Source organism: Trichechus manatus, unplaced genomic scaffold (genome assembly GCF_000243295.1).
Source record: "Trichechus manatus latirostris isolate Lorelei unplaced genomic scaffold, TriManLat1.0 scaffold00027, whole genome shotgun sequence".
Lineage (NCBI taxonomy): Eukaryota > Metazoa > Chordata > Mammalia > Sirenia > Trichechidae > Trichechus > Trichechus manatus.
The window spans coordinates 2423247-2444643 of record NW_004443963.1 but is presented as its reverse complement, the minus strand read 5'-3'; the positions used below and the strand labels follow the sequence as shown (position 1 = coordinate 2444643).

The 21397-nt window shown below is 40.1% G+C and overlaps 1 protein-coding gene across 7 annotated transcripts in view; it reads left to right on the top strand.

Annotated features, from left to right (window-relative positions):
* The window catches only part of GNPTAB (N-acetylglucosamine-1-phosphate transferase subunits alpha and beta), a 126980-nt gene that overhangs the window by 50359 nt on the left and 55224 nt on the right, over positions 1–21397 (top strand). For 6 of the 7 annotated variants that reach the window (XR_002823639.1, XM_023728957.1, XM_023728959.1 and 3 more), the window contains 3 exons: positions 1464–1669; positions 5623–5687; positions 5983–6117. Coding sequence is in view for 5 of the 7 variants with exons in the window: in XM_023728957.1 (XP_023584725.1) it covers positions 1464–1669; positions 5623–5687; positions 5983–6117 (406 nt within the window). In the remaining 2 variants the exon portion in view is untranslated. Of the gene's footprint in view, positions 1–1463; positions 1670–5622; positions 5688–5982; positions 6118–17682; positions 17705–21397 lie in introns of those variants that run through there. The other variant, XM_023728961.1, reaches the window with a different exon arrangement.

Below are 21397 nucleotides of genomic sequence, written 5' to 3'. Positions count from 1 at the left end.
CTGGCCTTTTTTTCCCCAGAAGTAGACTGCATAACCACTAAACAAAAAAAAAAAAAAAAGTCGTAGAGTTGACGCTGAGGAATTTCCAGATCCAGAACTGCCTTCTGGATGATGTCTTTATGTTAATTATGTAGCTTTATTTATAAACTATACTAATGTTAATACTGTTATTTTAAAATGATTTAACAATTATTTAAAAAGAATAAAGCAACATTATTGAGGAGAAAGTAATAAGAAATAAGTCACACAGTTCTTCTACCCTAATACAGCAACTGTTTATCATTTTTATTGCTCCTTTCTTTTCATGCATATTTTTTAGTTATACTCTATGCAAATTTGTATCATACTTTTTTACTTTACATTATCATATATATTTCCATATTGATATAATCTTCATGTTTCATTCTTTTCTGTTTTAATAGTTGCATAATATTCCATAAAATGATTATACTATAATTTACTGAAGGTTGGACATTTTCACATTTTGATTGTAATATTTATATTTGGTTCTATGGCATTTTATTTGTGTAAATTAGTTTGTTTCTCTCTCCCTTGCTTGGACTAGATTCTTGGAAGTAGGATTATTGAGTCAAAGCATTTGTATGTTTTTATGGGCCTGGGTATATGTACTGCCAGATTGCTTTTGCTGTGTGAGTAAGTGGGTGAAGAATGGTCCCAGGAAAAGGAACAGCCTATGCAGAGGCCCTGTGGCAGGCACATATCTAGCATGTACCAATTTGGAATGACACCAGAAGCGTTTGAGAGGAATTAGGTTTACTATATCTACAATAACATTTTTTTAGGAGTACTAATTTAGTAAATAAAAGATACTACCTCGTTTTAATTTGCATTGCTTAGCAAAGTTGAACAATTTTATATGTTTATCTATTTGTACTTCCCATTTTGTGAATTATCTAGCCATATCCTTTACCCCTTTATTGGAATCTCTGGCCATTTCTTATATTTAGATAAAAATATCTCATATGAATTTATATTGGCACATTGTCATATTTGCTTTTGTTAGTTTCAGTGTAGTTTCATATCCAACATATTTAATTGTATTCGAATTGAAATTGGTAAGTTGTATCTGGTAAAATGGCACTCTTTTAACCAGTATTTTCCTTCTCCCTAATCTGCCTGATCGTGAGATTCACTGGAATTATGAATAAGCTTATAAACAATGCTAATGAAGTAGTTAATTTCTTGCGCAGTTTAGTGTGAGTAAACTTTGATGGCAATCTTGTTTTATTAATAGAATAGAGAAAGGTGATTGAAAGCTCTATCTCTAGAGTTAGCCTTAATAATTTTATATCATACTTGCTACCTTACTTAAAATTTTATATTCTTGGGATACAATTCCTTGTCTGGAATATCTGGAAAGTTTAGTAGCATCAACAGTCTTTTCTATTCTGATTTTAAATTTTCAGGAGTATAGCAATAAGCATGTTGATGTTTCTTTCCAGTGAGAAGCAATTAGAGTGTTTGCTGACCCACTGCATTAAGGTGCCAATGCTCATCCTGGATCCAGCCCTGCCAGCCAACATCACACTAAAGGACCTGCCATCTCTCCATCCTTCCTTTCATTCTGCCAGTGACATATTCAATGTTGCCAAACCAAAAAACCCCTCCACTAATGTCTCAGTTGTCGTTTTTGACAGCTCTAAGGATGGTAAGCTGTTTTTACTGGTATTTTTGAAATCCCGTTATCATTGGATGTTTGAATAACAAAATTCTGAATGAAATGGAAATGATTCAGTTTTCAAGAAATGCCACCAAAGTTGAGAAACTAAAAACATACAGAGAGAAGCAGAAGAGCTGCCATTGTATTTCAGCCCTGTCCTCGGAAAGAGAATGCGTGTGCGTGGGTTTTGTTCTGTGTGATACACATATCTTTCTGTGCCATGGCGAGGATCTTAAATCTGGCACTCACAGCTACCTCATTCTTTTGGCTCTGAGTTATTCTTGAGGCTTATTTTTTCTACCATATAACTCCTTAGCAAGGTTGTTTGCTTCAGCTTACATGTCATGTTCCCCTTACAATATTGAGTCCTTTTCTCAGTTTCCCATTTTGTCAGTGTCATATCCCTTAGCTTAAATCTTTGGACCCATCTTCCACTCGTTCTTACTTCTTACCTCCATAACTAATAACTAACTTCATATATTGTTGGCTTTTGTTTTTGCAAATGATTCTTACCCTTCTTACTCATCTCACAACCTTTACACCAGACTGAATTCCCTCACGTAGCCTCCAGTAATAGGCTCCTAGCTGCTCTGGCTGCCTGTAAAATTCTCCTCCAGTCTGTTTCACACACAACTGTCAAAGAAATCTGAAAATTCTGATTTCATTGATTCATTCTCTTTCTGAAGAGAATAATATAGTAGTCTGTATTTGCTTTTCACATAGGTCTGAACTCATCTTTGATTGCCTTGATTTTGCCCATTGATACTTGCACCCCTGTCTTCCCACCCATCACATTGCAGCTATCAGTGTCTTCACACATATGTGTGGCTAGAATGGAATTGATGGGAAGTGGCAGGAAATGAATCCAGAGAAGTAATGGGGGGACCAAATGGTGTAGGCCATGGTAGCCATGACAAGGACTTTGGCTTCAACTTGGGAGTATGATGAGGAGTTGCTGGAGGGTTTTGAGTAGAGGAGCAATGTGATCTGACTTATGTTCTGAAAAGATCAGGCTGGCTGCTGTGGTGGGAATAGACCATAAGGGGCTGAAGTTGTAATTTAGGCAAGGAGAAGGTGGCTTGGATCAGGGAGGTACAGTGAAGGTGGTGAGAAGTGGTTGGATTCTGGATATTTTGAAGGTCAGCTCAACAGGGTTTCCTGACGGGTCAGATGTGGAGGAGCATCCAACTTTCTTGTTCTAAGTACCGAGCTTTTGTTTAAAAGTACGACCATACTATGGAAATACGGTACACCTTTCCCTCACTTATCAACTCTCTCATTATCCGACATTTTGCATTTACAACAATAGTAAAAAAAATCTACTGTCCAGCTATTTGGCCCATTAATGACTTACGTCTGGCAGTAACAAATGCTAAGGTATGAGGTGAGAGTAACTCTGGCTGTGATAATTAAGGTTATATGTGTCAGCTTGGCTGGGCCATGATTTTCAGTAGTTTGGCAGTTATTAATGATATAATTTGGCAGTTATGTATAATGTAGTTATCGTGCATTTCGTGATCTGATGTGGTCATCCTCCATTTTTGCATAACGCTGATTTTCGCGTAATGATCTGGTCTTTGGAACCTAACCATGTTGATGAGTGAGGAGTGGATGTACAGCCACAGCACATTGTAGACTCATACTAAACTTACTGTCAACTAAAACTCCTCTTTTTTTTTTTTTTTTAATTTATGCCTATAGGGTCACTATGAATCAGATTCGAATCGATGGCAACAAGTTTGGTTATGAGTTTTAATGCACAAACACTGCTTTTAATTTATGCATGTATAGTTGGTTTTTTGGTGCTAAGTTAAAGATCTTACCTTTGTTTGTAGGAGATTTTATTTTGCTAGATTTGACTCATTGCTCCAAAGAGTCAAAAATTTTGGGAATCCTTCATTAGTTATTCAGGGTAATAACTTCTCTGTCACCTTTGTATGAACTCACAAATTTCACAAGGATGCCTTCTATATCTCCCAAATCCTTGATAACCAAAAAAAAACAAAACAAACCTGTTGCCGTCAAGTCGATTCCGACTCATAGCAACTCTGTAGGACAGAGTAGAACTGCCCCATAGGGATTCCAGTGTGTGGCTGGTGGATTCAAACTGCCGCTCTTTTTGGTTAGCGGCCAGACTTTTAACCACTGTGTCACCAGGGCTCCCCAAATCCTTGAGAGGAGGGTTCAGAAAGACAGATCTATGACAAACCTCTAGGTAGAGGTAGATTGTGGCTTTATAATTCAACACTCTCTGTAGGTAATCAACACTCTCCAGGCAGCCATGGTTAGGTTATATTCCACCTAAATGAACATTCTGCCCATATGTCTCTGCTTTGTCCATGAGGATGACGTGAGGTATTGTTAGCTACCTTGCTGAGACTGTGTGTGTGTGTGTGTGTGTGAGTGTGTGTGTGTGTGTGTGTGAGTGAGTGAGTGAGTGAGTGTGTGTGTGTGTGTGTGTATGTGTGTGAGATCTGTTAGATTTCTCTGATCTACCAGGCTTTTGTTAGTTGCTTTCAAGTCAGCTCCAGCTCATAGCCACCTTATGCCTAACAGAATGAAACGTTGCCCATCTTCATGATAGTTGCTATGTTTGAGTCCATTGTTTTGGGCATTGTGTCAGTCCATCTCACTGAGGTCTTCCCTCATCTTCTTTACCAATGATGATGTCTTTTTCCAGCAATTGGTCTTTCCTGGTGATATGTCCAATGTAAATGATCTGAAGTCTCGCCATACTCGCATCTAGGGATCATTCTAATTGTATTTCTTTTAAGACTGATTTGTTTGTTCTCACAGTCCATGGTATAATCGTATTCTTTGCCAACATCACAATTCAAATGCATCAATCTTCCTCTGTCCTCCTATTCATTCACATGTATATGGAGCAATTGAAAAGGCCCTGGCTGGGGTCAGGCGCACCTTAGTCATCAAAATAACAGCTTTGCTTTTTAAAACGTTTGAAGAAGTGTACAGAGCTAGAACCCACCATATCAAAAGAGAGGTGTATCTGGTGAATTTATTTGCAGTGAACTCATACTCTTGGTGCTCAGTGCTCCCTTTAGAGATAAACAATAAATTGCAAAGCCTTTCTTTTCTCCAGTGCTCACCAACTATACTTTTATGGTGCATGTGAAACTCTTGCCCAGGATTACTAACCATCTTGCCAGGCTATAGTTTTTAGAACCTATTTTCTTTGCCCATTTTGAAGATCACAATTGCAGCCTTCTGACCTCTCTCCTGTTTTCCACAACCCCTGAATGTCAGCAGCAAGTTTGGTGATATGGCTTGTCCTGATCACTTTAGAGTGCTCTCCCAGTTGTGCTGCATACCCTCCTCTCTCCCGCATTTAATCTACTCTGTTATCATTACCTGATGAACCTTAGGAGACCATTGTCTTTGTGACTCTTAAAGGACCGTAAGATCTACAGTGACTCCCTGCTGTTAATTTAAATGCCTCTTCCTGGCTTCCAAGGCCCCCTTTGCCTGGTTATCCTTTTTCCTCCTACTCACCGCTCCCAAATGTTTTACTGTAGTCAAACTTTTTTTTTTTTTTTTTAAACTTTCTCATCGCAAGCATATCCGTGTTTGTTCTTACATCCGTGATTTCCATCATTCTGTCATTTCCTCCTTTGAGATCCAGCTCAAATATAACTGCTTCTACAAAGCATTCAACATGTCTGCTGCCCACATAAATGTCTCACTCAGTATTTGCAGAGTTTAACATTTAATTGTTCGTTGATGTCCTTGTTTCCCTTTTGTTGTATGTGTTCATTTTGTCTCCTCCAACTACCTTTTTTTGGGACTGTATATTGTACTACTTTAATATCTCTCAAAATGCTTTATGCAATATCCTGCCAGACATTGTAGTTAAGTATTCATTAAAAATATGGTTGTTTATTGTATTCTTTAATTTTGTATTTTGTAATTATTGTGTTTTGTAGTTGAAGATGCCCATGCTGGAATGTTTAAAGCAGACAGCAAACAGACGGTTTGGAGGGGCTATTTGGTATGTTATTTTAAATTTAATTGCAGTTTTGCAGTACAGTGGAATAAAAGGATGGGTAGTTACTAATATAATAACTATACTATAATAATGTTTTACTTCAAGAGGTTTTTTAATGTTCACTTGTTCTCTAAGGCTAGCTTGCTGATATTAATGAGTGTTGATTTAAGTAATCTTGACATTCTTATTTTGAAGCTTGTATAATGCAATAGATCTTTATTACTTCTCCTAACTGTATGTTTTCACCAGCTACACGATGTGGAAGGTGAGTTGTGGTTATTTTCCCCCCTTGTTTCAGACAACAGATAAAGAAGTCCCTGGGTTAGTGCTAATGCAAGATTTGGCTTTCCTCAGTGGATTTCCACCGACATTCAAGGAAACAAATCAACTAAAAACAAAATTGCCAGAAAATCTTTCTTCTAAAATAAAACTGGTAAGAACATAGCGAATAGAGCAGTCAGTATAACCTGTCTCATTTAATGTGTGCCCCTTCATTTTGTTCCAAGTACAGCCAACAATCATAAGAAACAAAGAGAGTCTTTATTCTGCCCCATTAAGTTGTCATAAAGGCAACTATTTATTTATAGGAGATCCTTATTTGGGGCAAAATTCAATTTTAGGCAAAGTTTTAAGAGTCTTATTTGGTTTACTGGTTTCTCAGATAGAAGCAGGACTCATTTGCTTAACAAATGAGCTCCTATGTATTACCTGTTGCCATCCATCAAGACGATTACGACTCATAGCCACCTTATGGGAGAGAGTAGAACTGCTCCATAGAGTTTCCAAGGAGTGGCTGGTGGATTCGAACTGCCGACCTTTTGGTTAGCAGCTGAGTTTTTAACCACTGCGCCACCAGGGCTCCTCCTGTGTATTAGGTGCTGTTATTAGACTTGCTGGGGATACATCAGTGGACATGGAACTTACAAGGAAGTGAAAGCATGGAAAGGGAGGGGATGGAAGAAAATCACATATGTAGTAAGTATACACACACTCCAACATGTATGTTTATAAAATGTTTTCACTCAAAGGGAGTACACTTACAAATAACTTCAGATATTTGGAAAGTTTGTTAACGTAAAACCCTCATTAATAGCTTGTTGAGGTATTAACGTATTTAGAATTTATACTTATTAACTCTTTAGGCTTGACCATTGATGCCATTTGTTAGGGTTGACTTTAGATTGGAGGCTGGCCCGTGACTTGCCTTTTTACTTTACCCTTATTGTTTTCAAAGCCATTTGCCTGACTGATTTAGAGCACAGTCCATGTAGGTGTACTGTCTACTTGACATTATGTCAAGGTGCCTGCTCTTCTGTCAGAAATATTCGGGTCGTAAAACATGAATATCGTTTCTCTTAGAGTAGGGGGCATTAAGTTAGTTGTAAACCAGTTAGACTCTTGTTTCTTGATTCTACAAAGAAATGTTCTTTAAGTTCTGCCATTGAACTTAGCTTTGTTGAGACCTGACCGATGTGTTTATTTTAAACATGACTCTTACTTCCTTCTCCTGTTGCACACTACTTAACAATTTGGAGCGTGAAAGAGTAGAGATGGAGGTAGTGGTGGGAGAGAGCAGTGACTGGGGCATTCATAGTTAATTTTGTTTTGACTGAGTTTTTTTATCCCTACCCCCGCCCCCAAATTCCCTTTGTTTGTTTTCCTCCGTAAGTTTTAAGATATATTGTATTGCCATTATAATTCAATGATGGTGTGAGTCATAATTGTGTTTTTTTCATATTTTCCCCTATAACTTTCTTGGTGGTACCTAGAAATTGGTAGTGCTCAGCTAGGTTAGGGTTGAATTTGTTTTTAATCTACAGTTATTTAAAAATAGATATTCTACCACTCCTTCCCCCGAGTTATTTTCAGTACGATTTGGGCAGATAAAATCCTAGATTAGCATTCATTTCAGCCAGTGTATGAGTTGGAATCAACTCGACGACAATGGGTTTTGTTTTGTTTTTTTTTTTTTTTGGTTTGGCTTCCTACTTAATAGTTCCAGAATTATAGACATGCCAAAGCATGCCAACCCCAAGCAATGTTTGATCCTTCAGCAAACTTTTGGGTGGCATGGTATGGCCTGTGGAGGCAGAGGTAGGGTGGGTAGCTCCTTCAGCTGGATTTAAGGAGCACCAGCAGGCTCCATGCATGCTAATAACCCCTTGCACATTTCATCCAGTCAGTTGGAGGTTTATTTGGATTCACAAGCTTGTCTTTATGGAGCCCAGCACCTCCTTAGAGGGTCAAACTAATCATTCATAGCATTCATTGCCATTTGTTTTCATGATTCCATCACCTTTGATCAGCTTCAGGGACTAGGGCTTCAGATTTTTGGAGGCTAGAGAGAAAATGAGAGAGAGATAGAACAGAGGAGGAGTGTGTTTACATTAGAGTCCAGTTCTTCAAGTGCTTTCTTTCCTTAGGCTCTACTTCCTGGTTTTATTATGAGTAGTCTGAGATGAAGTTTCCTATGGTTGGGTTCCCAGTCGATTTAGCGAGTGAGCATTTATTAAATGCCTGCTGTGTGCCAGGGGCTGTGCTAGGGATAAGCACTTCTCCTGTGTGATCAGCTCCAAATAGAAGTTTATACTAAGTGGTGTGAGACAATTTGGGCCTTAGGTGTATTGGGAGCCAAGGAAGGCTTTGCAGAATGGAAGCATTTTATCTGGGCCTTGAATAGAGCAGCCGTTCTCCCAGCAGAGAAGGGAGTGGGAAAGAGCATACCAAGCAGAGGGAACAGCCCGAGCAAAGGACTAGAGGCTTGAAAGTAAATGGTGTTTTCAGGGAACCAAGGGCACTGTTCTTCCAGGCTAGAGCACAGACTGGGATTTTGCTGGTGATGAGATGGGGAAGGAACATAGATCAGGGTTTTGTATGCTATGTTGAGGAACCTAGACTTTATCTTGGATGCCGGGAGAGTCTTTAGCAGGAGGACAACATGATCTGATCTGTTTCTAAGGCACATTGTAGGGGAAGGTGTAGCAGTTAGACCTAGGTTAGACAAGAGGAGGCTTGAAAACCAGTTCAGCTACTGTTGTCATAACTCAGCAAGACATTTGGGTTTCAAGGAGTGCCTTGGCAGTGGAATGCAAGTGATGGGAACGGTTCCAGAAACATCTGAGAGTGACGCTCAACATAGTTCAGTTAGAGGAGAGGGAAGGAAGAATGAGGGAGTAAGAGGATGTTTCAGTGAAAATGGAAGTGATGGCATTAACCACACTCACAGCTTCAGTGGGAGAAGCAAGTATTTGGGGAAGGAAACCCAGAGCTCATTGACATGTGTTGCATTAGGGGTGCTTTGTGGTGTGTGGGAGGAAAGGGCCGTTAGGTGTTGGAGTTCAGGACCTAAACAGCTGAACCATTCCCTCCTCTCAGACTCCTCTGGGAAGCCTTTGCCAAGGCTTGTGTGCTCCCATCCCCCCATCCCCCTGCTACCCATCCCCACCCCTGAGCCACCCAGGGCCCAGTTCTGCTCCAGAGATGCTCTCTGGGCTGCGAGCTTCTCAAAACAGCCACTGCCCTGTTCACCTTTGTACCCTGTTCACCTTTGTAGTGATTATGTTGGGGCCAGGCACTTGAGGGATGCTCAGCGAATTTTGGTCCTCCCTTGCAGTGACTTCCCTGCAACCATCTCATATGCCTGCTCTTTTAAAGTGTAGCACCCTTTCTTTTGGTTTTATTTCTAAAAAAGTGGATAGAACAAGCAACTGTGGACTGATTTAAGTTTTAGAAAACCACCAGGACATATTAAGACTCCGTAGCCTTGAGTTGGAAACCCTGGTAAGTGCTACGGCTGCTAACCAAAAGGTCAGCAGTCCGAATCCACCGGGCGCTCCTTGGAAATTCTGTGGGGCAGTTCTGCCCTGTCCTGTAGGGTCACTATGAGTCAGAATCAACTCGACGGCAGTGGGTTTGTTGGCTTGTTTGTTTTTTAAGCCTTCAGGTGTCAAGTCACTAAACCAAAAAAAGCTAAACCAGCTGCCGCTGAATCAGCTCTGGCTCACGGTGACCCCTTGTGTTGAAGAGTAGAAGTGCTCTGTAGGGCTTTCAAGGCTGTGACCTTTCAGAAGCAGATTGCCAGGCCATTCTTCTGAGGTGCTGCTGGGGGGGTTTGAACTGCCAGCCTTTCTCGATTAGTGGTTGAACTCTTAACCATTTGCACCACCTAGGGACTCCTGTGAAGTCACTAGAAGGAGCTAATTTGTTTTTCAGTTGGTATTAGCAGACATGCTTTTTCTCTAAAGGATGCTTAATAACTTTGAATCAAATTGATCCAAAATGAAAAATAGATCTTCTGAATTTTTGAGCACTTTAAAGATGTTGGGAATATAACTTTTTACAGGAAAGCCTTTGTCATCATTTTAGATATGCATGTTCTAGAACAGATTTTCACAATCTCTACACTACTGACATTTTGGGCCAGATAGTACTTGCTTTAGGGGACTGTCCTGTGCATTGTAGGATGTTTAGCAGCATCCCAGTTCTCTATCCTCTAGATGCCAGTAGCACCCTACCCTCTTTGGGACAACCTAAAATGTCTCTAGACATTGCTAAACATTCCCTGGGGGGCAAAATCACCCCTGATTGAAAAGCACTGTCCTAGAAATAGTATTTTCATGTACATATGGTTAAACAGCTTAGCACAGCCTTTCTTGGTTTTTAAAAATGACCAGTTTGATATCATTATTTTAAATTAAAGTTTGCCTTGAAAGGGTAATTTTTCTTCTGCAAACCTCTCACTTTTAGTTGACTTAAAGTCATGCATTCGAAGTTGTATTTTGTTAGCTATTATTATATACTATGACTTGGTCAGTATAATTCTGAGTTTAGGTTTGTGAATGAATGTCCCCATGACTGTTTTCTCTTCCCTGCCTTATTTCATGTACTATACAAAATGTAAATATTAACTTCCGTTCTAATATATACAAACAGTATCTAGTAGTTCAGCTATTAAGAATAAACTCCTTGAGCTCTGGTTTCCATTTCTGTCACTACACTGAAACAACTCTCATTAAGGTCTTTATTGACCTGCTAATTATCAAACCCACTGGTTTCTTGTCCCTTAATTTTGATGCCTGTTATTTATCTTTAGTATTTGATAGAATTAACATTCTCTTTGTGAAACCCTTTTTTCTCCCTGGTTTCTGCAGCAGTCCTGATTAGCATTTGTATTGTCTTTCACTGACTAAAATTCTTCCATATGTTGCTCATTTATTATAGTTTACCCAGGTCCTGTCCTTGGCCACCACTTTGTTCTACATCTCTCTTCCTTGTCCCATCCTACCACATATAGGTGTATCAGGTTATTCTAGGTAATGCTGCTGTAACAAACATCCCAAAACCTCAGTGGCTTAAAATTAACAAAGCTTTATTTCTCAGTGATGCTACATGCCTGTTGCTGGCCTGCAGGGGGGGTAAGTATAGAAGTGTCAAAAACCTAAACATGCAGAGAAATACCAGAAATTAGCATAGCAAGATATTTCTTGTGGGTAGATACAGTTCAAATCGAGCAGCATCAAACCAGAAGGCACTCTGAAGAGGGGATGGTGAAAGCGGGTTATATAGGCAACAGGTTTTCGTTGGGTGACCTTTGGATATAACATTACAGCATTTGTTTGTCAAGAATAACGTGCGTTGATCCTCAAGGTGGTTAGTTTTTAAGAATTTAAGGTATGAGGTCTGGGCAGGGTAGTCTTCTGAAGGTCATTGTAAATTCCTTTCATATTGGTTTCTCAGGACATAGAATCAGTGTGCTCAGGTTTCAGGGACAGGCAGTTGTAAAAATAGAATCATTAAGGACATGCCATATATCAAAGAACATCTGGAAATTTAATCATTAAGGAATTTTGCTTTAAGGGAGGTTTCCTGTTCCTGACCTTGAGTCAGTCTCTTTCAGCTAGCCCAGCACAGCCTATTTAGGATTTTGAGGTATCTACACTTCCCCCTCTTGATCATTATCTGAAATGAGATTTATGATAGCTTTAAGCTTGGTGATTGTTTCTTCTACATAGACTTCCAGTAGTTAGAGTCACCTGGTCTCAATTCACTGAGCACTTACATATCCTCGAATCTACTGTGCTGTCCCCCACACGTCTGTCAGTTTGTCAAAATTATGTTAAAAAGCAAAGATGTCACCTTGAAGACTAAGATGTGGCTGACCCAAGCCATGGTGTTTTCATTCGCCTCATATACATGCGAAAGCTGGACAATGAGTAAGGAAGACCAAAGAAGAATTGATGCCTTTGAATTATGGTATTGGCAAAGAATATTGAATATACCATGGACTGCCAAAAGAATGAACAAGTCTGTCTTGGAAGAAATGCAGCCAGAATGCTCCTTAGAAGGAATGATGGCAAGACTGTGTCTCACATGCTTTGGGCATGTTATCAGGAGGGATCAGTCCCTGGAGAAGGACATCATGCTCGGTAGAGGGTCAGCGAAAGAGAGGAAGACCCTCAGCGAGATGGACTGACTCAGTGGCTGCAGCAACTGGCTCAAGCATAGCAATGATGATGAGGATGGTGCAGGACTGGGCAGTGTTTTGTTCTGTTATACATACGATTGCTATGAGTTGGAACTGACTCGACGGCACCAAAGAACAACTGTGCCATAGCTTTACTCTCATTAGTGTAGACTTCAGCCAAACTCCAGGAACAGTACTGGTTTTGACAGAAAAAGGTCAAGTCAAAGGCTCAGAGTTGATTCCTCAAGGCTTATCAAGTGTTGCATAGATTTGGGAGCAGTTGGTTTGTAGCAAAATTGTTGAACAGTCTGAATAAAAGAACAACATGATAAGCAACAATGTAAGCATAATAGGATGATAACTATGAGACAAAGAGATTTCTTCCAGACTCCCCAACTTGAAAACCATTGTTGGAATAGCTTACCTAGACTGGTAGTAGGATCAGACATTTGGTTAATTACATTCTTCATATGTGACACATATTGGGTAACATTACTAGATTCATCAGTGTTAAAAGTACAACACTCAGTTTTAATTATAATACAAGTTCTTTCTTGGGCTGCAGTGGGGATACCTAAAGCCATTCAGTTTTGAAGGACAAACTTCCTCATTTGGGTCTTTTCAGTGTTTAGAGCCAGAATACTGTTGGCACTATCATTCAAGGCCAATTGAGTTAACGTGTTTAGAGTTTCAATGTATGCTATAACATCTTCTTACCCAACAGAGGGTATGAATAGAGTTGCCAAATAGTCGTACCAGTGAAAAATAGAATGAGTCCATCTGACAAGAAGCAAGGGGATGTTTGCAATGAGGCCTAAGGTGTACACAACATGGCCTTGAACCCATGCAAACCCTATGGTACAGCTTCCTAGCCATCCAGGAGGGAGCCAAGGCCAAAGGTTTGAGCCACAAATCCATTGTGTGCCAATGGGAGGTACCCAGAATATGCCAGGCCGACAAGACCAGCTGATAGCATACCAATCAGTCATGTAAGATGATAATGTGGTGGCAAGCAGTTGGAGGTGACCATCATATTTGACAAACTCTATCAAGAAGCCGTTGCCTGGAATGATTATGTTCTTCCCAACAAAGAGGGGCAGTAGTGCTTAGGGAACTATATCCTGGAGTTAACCATACAAATCCATCCCATAACTGCCAGATAGTAGCAAATCATCTGGTAGTTCTGTTTCTGGAAGCATTTTTAGCAGTTTCTCTGGCCATTTGTATGGCACAGCTGAGAAAGAAAGTATATCCATTGCGAGGTTTGTTCAGGGTATGAACAAATAAGGATTATCTAGAGTTACGGATAAATTTAGTACAATAGATTCCTGTTTTTCCTCAAGTATAAACTTGGCAAGAGAGACCCATTCTTTCCCTTGCAGGGGGGAGACCCACCAGGGCATCCTAGAGGAGTTGGAGATGGCATAAGGCCACAGATCCAGCAACTTTTCTGATTTAATGTTTGTACAAATAAATGAGCCCATTGAATAAAAACATTGCTTCTCCAAGGGTGAATATAAGGAATTATCAGAGAAAAATGCTGGAAAAAGGAAGTTACTTTCATTGAGGTTGGAAGAAAGGGAAAGGAAAAGAAATAATAAAAAAAACTTATTTAGATAGAATCTTGATTCGATGATATTGGGATAGCTTTCTCTGTCTTAGACATTGTTTGTTTCGGGTCGTCCTTGGCAGAGACAAAGGTGGAGGTCACTGGCAACTTCACCTGTCCAAAGGTTCGATGGAGCTCTTTTGAGTTGGGAAGTGTGTACCCAGAGTTTTACTCCTTCAGGTTTGACTGCGCATTGATTGGTAAGAAGGACTTGGAAACGTCCTTTCCAGCGAGATTCCAGAGAGGGTTTCAGTTGGAAGTTTTTCCAACATACTAGATCTCCTGGTGCCGATGGGGCGTTGTTTTCAAGATTGCAGTGATCCTTTTTTTTTCTGGCAAAAGTTTGTTCCACCTGTGAGATATAAGTTTGAGAGTATGTCATTAAACTTTTACATACGGTAGTTCAGAGAATCAGCATTAATTAATTGCGGATCAGTATAAGTGGTGTGACTTAAAAGTAAGTAAGGGTTGTCCAGTCACAGTCTCATGAGGAGTTAATTTATGTTTTCCAAAAGTGGTAGATCTAAGGTTGAGTATAATCAGAGGCAGTTCCTTAGGCCACGGCAGATATAGTGCTTCAGTTAATTTAGCTAGGTATTGCTTTATAATACTATTTGTTCTTTCAGCTAAGCCAGATGATTAGGGGTGATACAGGGTGTGCAAATGTTGAGTAATTGGAAGTTTTCAGCAAATTTCTTTGATTACTTGTCAGGCGAAATGAGTTCCCCAGTAAGTGTGCAGAGCAGTGGGTGTACCCCAAGAAGGAATGATGTCCTCACAAAATTTTTTTGCAACGAAGGTGGCAGTTGCCTTTCGACAGGGATAAGCGTTAAGCCCATGTGAATACATACAGATAAGGATTAAAACATACTTATATGACATAGAAGAAGGGAGCTGAATGAAATCCATCTGTCATTCCCTCATTGGTCTGATAGGCAGGGGAAATTGTCCAGGGGAAACCTTTAATGGCTTCCCTGCATTATGTTTGTGGCAAGTTGGGCATGAAGTATAAACTTGTTTGGCATTGGGGAAGAATTTTCCCCACCAATGTTTCTCCAAAATCTGGATCATTTTGTTACTGCAAAATGACTTATGGAATGTAAAGGCTGGACCATGGGGGTTGTTAAATTTTGGGGCAGTACTGGTTTTTGGTTAGGTCCAACACAAAGAGCTGATTCCTGATCCAGACAGCATCCTTGGACTTCCCGTTGCTCCCTTTCAGTGTCAGGAATGAGACTCTGCTGGATTTTTAATTCTTAAGGAGTGACAGGCAGAGTTTAATTCATCTTACATGTGTAAATAGGAATGATCTTATCTAACTAAACTGGCTGCAGCTTTTGCAGCTTTATCAGCTAATGCATTCTCTTTATGTTAAGTGCTTTGTTTACTAGTATGGGCTTCAAACTTAATGATAGTGATTTCTTTAGGTAAAAGAAGAGCATAAAGCAAGTGACTGACTTGGGTCCAGTTCTTTATTTTATGCCCTCATGAGGTTAAGAGTCCTCATTGTATACCTGGAATCTGTATATACGTTGACAGTTAAATTCTGAGCAAACTGACATGCACAGTTTCAAAAAACCAAACCCCTTGCCGTTGAGTTGATTCTGACTTATAGCAACCCTATAGGACAGAGTGGAACTGCCCCAGAGGGTTTTCAAGGCTGTAATTTTTATGGAAGCAGACTGCCACATCTTTCTTCCATGGAGCGGCTGGTGGATTCAGATAGCTCACCTTTCAGTTAGCAGGCAAGCACTTAACCATTGCACCACCAGGACTTCTTGGATAGGTTAGGGTTATTAATTCTGCTAGTTGTGTGGAAGTACCCTCTGGTAGAGAATTCTGTTTCAATATTTCAGTATCAGTAGTGATAGCATACTCAGACCTGTAGTGTTCTAGGGGAGTTTTTAAATAAGAACCATCAGTATAGAGAATGAGATCAGGGTTTGTGAGTGAGAGGAGTATCCTTTAAGTCAGCTCTGGGAGTCAACAATTGTTCAGTCAAGTCTAGACAGTCATGATGTGGTTCACCTTCATCAGCTAGGGGAAGGAGAGTAGCAGGGTTAAGGAGGTGGCATGTGTCAGTGTGCAGATGAGGTGAAGAAAGTAAAAGAATGTCGTAGGAGGAAAGTCAGCTGGTAGATAGATGCTGGATTAAAGCAGAGTTAGTAAGCCCTGTATGGAATGAGGGTCAGGAACTTCCAAATCATTCTCCCTCACTATATCTGCAGTGACCTCTACTAATATAGCAGTGGCAGCTACCACCCATAAACCACAGGGTCAAGCTGGAGGCTATAATAACCAATAGGTCTCCCCTGACTTCCATGTTTTTGAGTCAGAACTCCTAGTTCATTTCCATTTCTTTCATAATCAGGTATTCTCAGGGCTGGGGGCCCAGATAGGGCCCTTTTTAGCTCCTGGAACTTATGTTTCCTTTCTTTAGTCCAGACAAGAGGTTCAGGGGTTTCAGCTTTCAATAAGATGTAAAGGGGTTGGGCCATGAGAGAAAAATTGGGGATCCAAGTATGGCAGTAACTCCACAGGCCCAGGAACCCTCTAAGCTGTTTTTTCATATGGGGCAAAGGGAAGTCACAAATGGTTTTTAAACGAGCAAGCTCCAGTTGAATACCTTGACTAGAAACAAAATGTCCTAGGTATTAAAGTTGTGGCAGGACAAATTATAACTTGTCCTTATACACTTTATGTCCCTTGTAAGCCAGCTGAGTTAGCAAATAAATAGGATCCTATTTACAACTTTCCTTAGACTTGGAACAAATCAGTAAGTCGTCTGCATTCTGAATGAGGACCAGCTTACAGGGGAAATCCAAATCCCCTAGGTCCACTTTTAACACTTGAGAAAAATAACTAGGGAACTTTGAACCCTTGAGGACATGACTGTCCCAAGTGAAGGCAAACAAGTATTGACTTTCTGGATGGACAGGAATGCCTTTAAAAAGCCCTGCATAAGTCAACAACAGTGGAAGTTGTAGCCTTGGGGGGATACTTGAGATAAAAGTAGGTGGGGATTGGGTACTACTGGAAATCCAGGCATTACCAATCAGGTTAATTGCACAAAGATCTTGTACAAATCTCCACCCTTTGCCTTGGGGCTTTTTAACAGGCAGGATGGGGGTGTTGCAAGAACTAGTACAAAGCATGATAAGTCTCTTGTCTAGGAAACCCTTAATTATAGGAATGATACCTTGAATGGCCTCAAATTTCAGTGGCGTTTAGAGGGGTTAATTTGGACTTTAGTAGGTTGAGCACTCAGTATTTTCCAAATATCAGTAGATGAGGTTGCCTGCAGCTGAGGAGGAATAGTAGATAGTAGGGTATGCTCTGTCTCCAAAGGGACACTTTTCCTTTGGCAGATTTAAGGCCTCTAAATGACAGATTAGTTGAGAGGTAGAGTCTTCTGGAAGTTGAAGAACTACTTCTTTTTTTGTTAATGGTTATACTACAGTCTCATTTTTCCCAACAGATCTCTTCCCAAGAGATTTACAGGGGCAGTATCACATAAAAGGAGCGAGTGGCAATTGGTCACTGAACCTACAGAAACTGAAATGGGAAGGGACTGGGTGACATGCTGAGTAACATTAGAAACCCCCATTATATCAACAGTTTTTGTACTCCGAGGTATAGGTTGTGATAAAGAAATGGGGTTAATTGCAAACGAGGTGGTACCAGTATCGATTAAAAGGTGCAAGGTTCACCATTAATTAGTACTATAGCTTCACCTTGGGAATTGAGGGGCAAAGCCAGTTGCAGCCTGACAGCTTCGCTTCCTCGGAGCCTCGGCAGGGGAGGTCCTTGGAGTTTTGTCTGTAATTTATGACATTCTTTTTTCCAGTGCCCAGGATTTTTTCAGTAATTGCAAATTCCAGCGAGTTTAACAACTAGGGGATTGCCAGGTCTGGAAGATTGGAGCTGTTGAAGTTGTAAAGTCATAAGGTGATCGTGCTTATTTGTCTTATCAATTTGAAGTATCTGAAACAGTTGTTCAGTTAAATGTGCTAGTTCCACTGTTGGAACCATTTCCCAGTCTAAACAATGTCTTTTGACCAGGATGGCTAGTTCAGTTTTAAGGCCATTAACAAACATAGAGTTAAAAGCTATTCCAGTGCCTTTTATTTCTAGACCTGCATGTTCAGAGAAAGATTTGTATACAGTTTTGTCTGGTCCCCAGTTGGCAGCCTTGAATTTTGGCCCAGTGAATCTTTCTAGGGAAGTCTTTTGGTATAGCTTCTGATAACTTATAAGCTAAAGCCTTAAAGTCATTTAAAAATTCAGCTGGGGTTGCAGTGCCAGCTTCTAAACTTCATTCAGTGTTTTTGAGTTCCTCTAACTGGATCCAATTTGGGGCTTCTGCTGGACCCACCAGTATGTATATTAGCTGATAAGTCAGGGAGCCCTGGTTGGTAGGAATGAATTAATATCCTAAATTTCTCTGTAAATTTCTGTGGGTCTTCCACAGGGTTAGGAAGTTCCTTTTCCATAGTCCTTAACTAGGTTTTATACCAGGGCGTAAAAGTAATGACGAGTGATTTGTTTTCCTGTTCTTCTCTGGGTTTTATTTTAAAAGGCATTTGGGGCACAGGGGCCCTGGAAGGTTTAGGATCTGAAGGGAGATCAGAGTGAGCAAAGGGTTATCTCAGAGAGATTTGAGCACTTAGAGTAAGGAGGTAAAGTCAAGTAAAGGGGGCAGAGGGAGAGAAGAACCAGGGTATCTTTCTTGTAAAGCAATAGTTTCGTTAAGGAGTTTAAGGTTACGTTCGGTCAGTGTTGAAACAGTGTCTTTCAAAGAGGCTATTTTAGAATCCTGAATACATTTAGAAGCCTCAGAATACCAATCAAAATAAACATGCCATTGTTTCTGTATGGTTTTGGTGCCATGTTTTCTAATTTAGACCTTAAGTATACTAGTGTTCCCAATTGTTAAGTACTTCAGAGTGATCACTGATTTGGCAGAGTGTTGTTAGTGAGCTGAAACCATAAATCCAAATGCAAATAAGACCTAGAACTATAGTTCTTGGCTATGTAGTGAGCCAGAGTTCTGCTAGGAAAATCTGCTGCTTCCTTGGATTTAGCAGAACCTGTTTTAAGACAGATCTAACTGCAACAAAACAACAAATTTCACCAAACTCAAAATAAATATTGGATTCAAGTTCAAAATGCAAAAGGAGTGGAGCTCAAGAATCTAAGGGGGCTTACCAAGATGACTTCCAAATGCTTCATGGAGGCAGTAAGTCAAAAAGGGCTTTTGCAGGTACCATGCCTGTGTCCAGTGAGAGCTCTGGGGGACTCCAGTCAGCTGCTTTGGATCTCACTTTTGACACCAGGAATTGTCAAATATATGAACACACAGAGAAATACCAGGTTTAGAGCCATGTAGATCCGAGTTTGGATCTTTGGCTCTGGCACTTACTCACCACCTATAGCAGTGTCTGGCACATAGTGTGCACTCAGTGAATAGTAGAAATTAAAATGAAAATGTTATTATATATTATCAAGTTAAAATATAAATGTGTTAAGCAACTCAGCTTTGTTGATTTTTAACTGTAATATGTTGCACCTTTAACTTTCTTTTTTTTTTTTAATGTATAGCTACTGTGTAATTGGTTCCCTCTAATGAACAGTGTCTAGGCAATAAAAACAACAAAAAATACTATCATAAATTATTTCCCACAATAAATGACCTTAGCTATCAGTTGGAAATCAAAGATCAAGATTGAGTGTGTTGTCACATCCCAGGAATATGTTAGTCTCAGATCTTTTTCTACATTTTGAATTTATCTTAAATAATATAAAAAATCCATGAAATTTTAAAATGTCTGTGAAGTTTCAAAATAGCTTCTCCTCTTCAGAATAAAAGTAGTTTGGGTAGACAAAATTAAGGTAAAAATATTATCCCAGTAAGCTTAAATTTAGAATATTGAAGCATAGTCTGTTATTTATGTATTTCTAGAATAGTGAATTTTTTTTTTCCCCACTCCAGGAAGCCTACAGAAGTGGTGTGGGAGCCACTGTGGGAGGGAGGGGGCTGGAGGCGGACAGTGAGACTTGGTAACAATGCAGGTAGGCTGATACTCACCCTGCATGGCCTGCCTCTCATCTCCTCACACACACCGAGGAAGGACAATGACAGCAGTGATAGCTGACCGTTAGTGGGTGCTTTCAAAGTAAAACAAAGTAATCAGTCAGGAAGAGAGTACACACATGTGCACAAATGTACACAAATGTACACATTTGCATGCGTGCATACAAACACACACACAATTTGTGGTAAGAGTAAATGGCCTGCATAATAAGGAGGAAAGGTAGAAATGAAACTCTAACGTCTATTTTTTTTTGCCTGCATAAACTTAAGAAAAACTACTTGGAAAATGAGCTAGTTATGGTCATGTAGCAAATATAAGGAGTCCCTGGATGGTGCAAACAGTTAACACATTCGACTGCTAACCCGAAGATTGGAGGTTTGAGTCTACCCAGAGCTGCCTCTGAAGAAAGACCTGGCAATCTACTTGTGAAAATTCAGTCACTAAGAACCCTCTGAAGCACAGTTCTACTCTGATGCACATGGGGTTGCTGTGAGTCGGGGAATTGACTCAACAGCAACTGGTGGTAAGCAAATATAAGAGCTCAGAATGAGCCCATAATAATTTTTGTTCTGTTTTACAAAGAAAGAAGGCTATAGGCTTTGTGAGAAGAGCCAGTAAAGCAGAAGGATTTTGCCATCCTAGATTAGTGGTTTTTAACCCTCTGTCCTTTTTTGAGCTCTGAAAGCCTCTTTTAATAAGAGATTGTATGATGTAGAGTCTAGAACATAAAACAGGTAAAGAGCATTGTGGACTCTGATAGGGGTAGGGGAGCCTGTTTGTAAAACTTGTTGATGTTTATGATTCCCCCTCTTAGAATTATGATTGCTCTGAAGGTTTTGCCCCAAAAGGTCATTTTCCAGTGGAGGCACTTCACAGAGCCTGCCAAAGACACTGCTCTTAGTTGGGTGGGGCAGAAGCTGCTGCCAGATGCACTCTCTGCTAATTCCAATTACATCACAGAGTTTTCTCCCCAGTACCAGCAGATAGGAAATAATCCAAGACAAAGATCACAAACTGGTGGCCAGCATTGCAAAATTAGGAGATTTCATTTAACAGTCTAAGGTTCTGGCCTCTTAGGAGATCGGGCAGCCAGTGTCAAGCTTCCTGGCCTGACAGCCCGTGACAGGATGGAGTCAGTCATAGCTGCAGTTTTCAGATGGGACCTGAGGTCTCCTGTTTGCCATCCCCCCTCCCCCCGCCAACTCTCTCTTGTGTATGTGTGTGGGTGTGTGTCTTTTTTTAAAAAAATTTGTTAGCGTTTTTTTTTTAAATTGTACTTCAGGTGAAGGTTTACAGAATAGTTTCTCATTAAACAGTAGTACACATACTGTATTATGACATTGGTTAACAACCCCATGACATGTCAACCCTCTCCCTTCTCGACCTTTTTTTTGGTGAAAATATACATAGCCAAAGATGACACCATTTCAAAAATTTCTACATGCACAGTTCAGTGACATTGACTACACTCTTCCAGTTGTGCTGCTATTCTCACTTTAGATGAAGGTTTACAGAACAAAATAGTTTCTTATTAAACAGTACACAT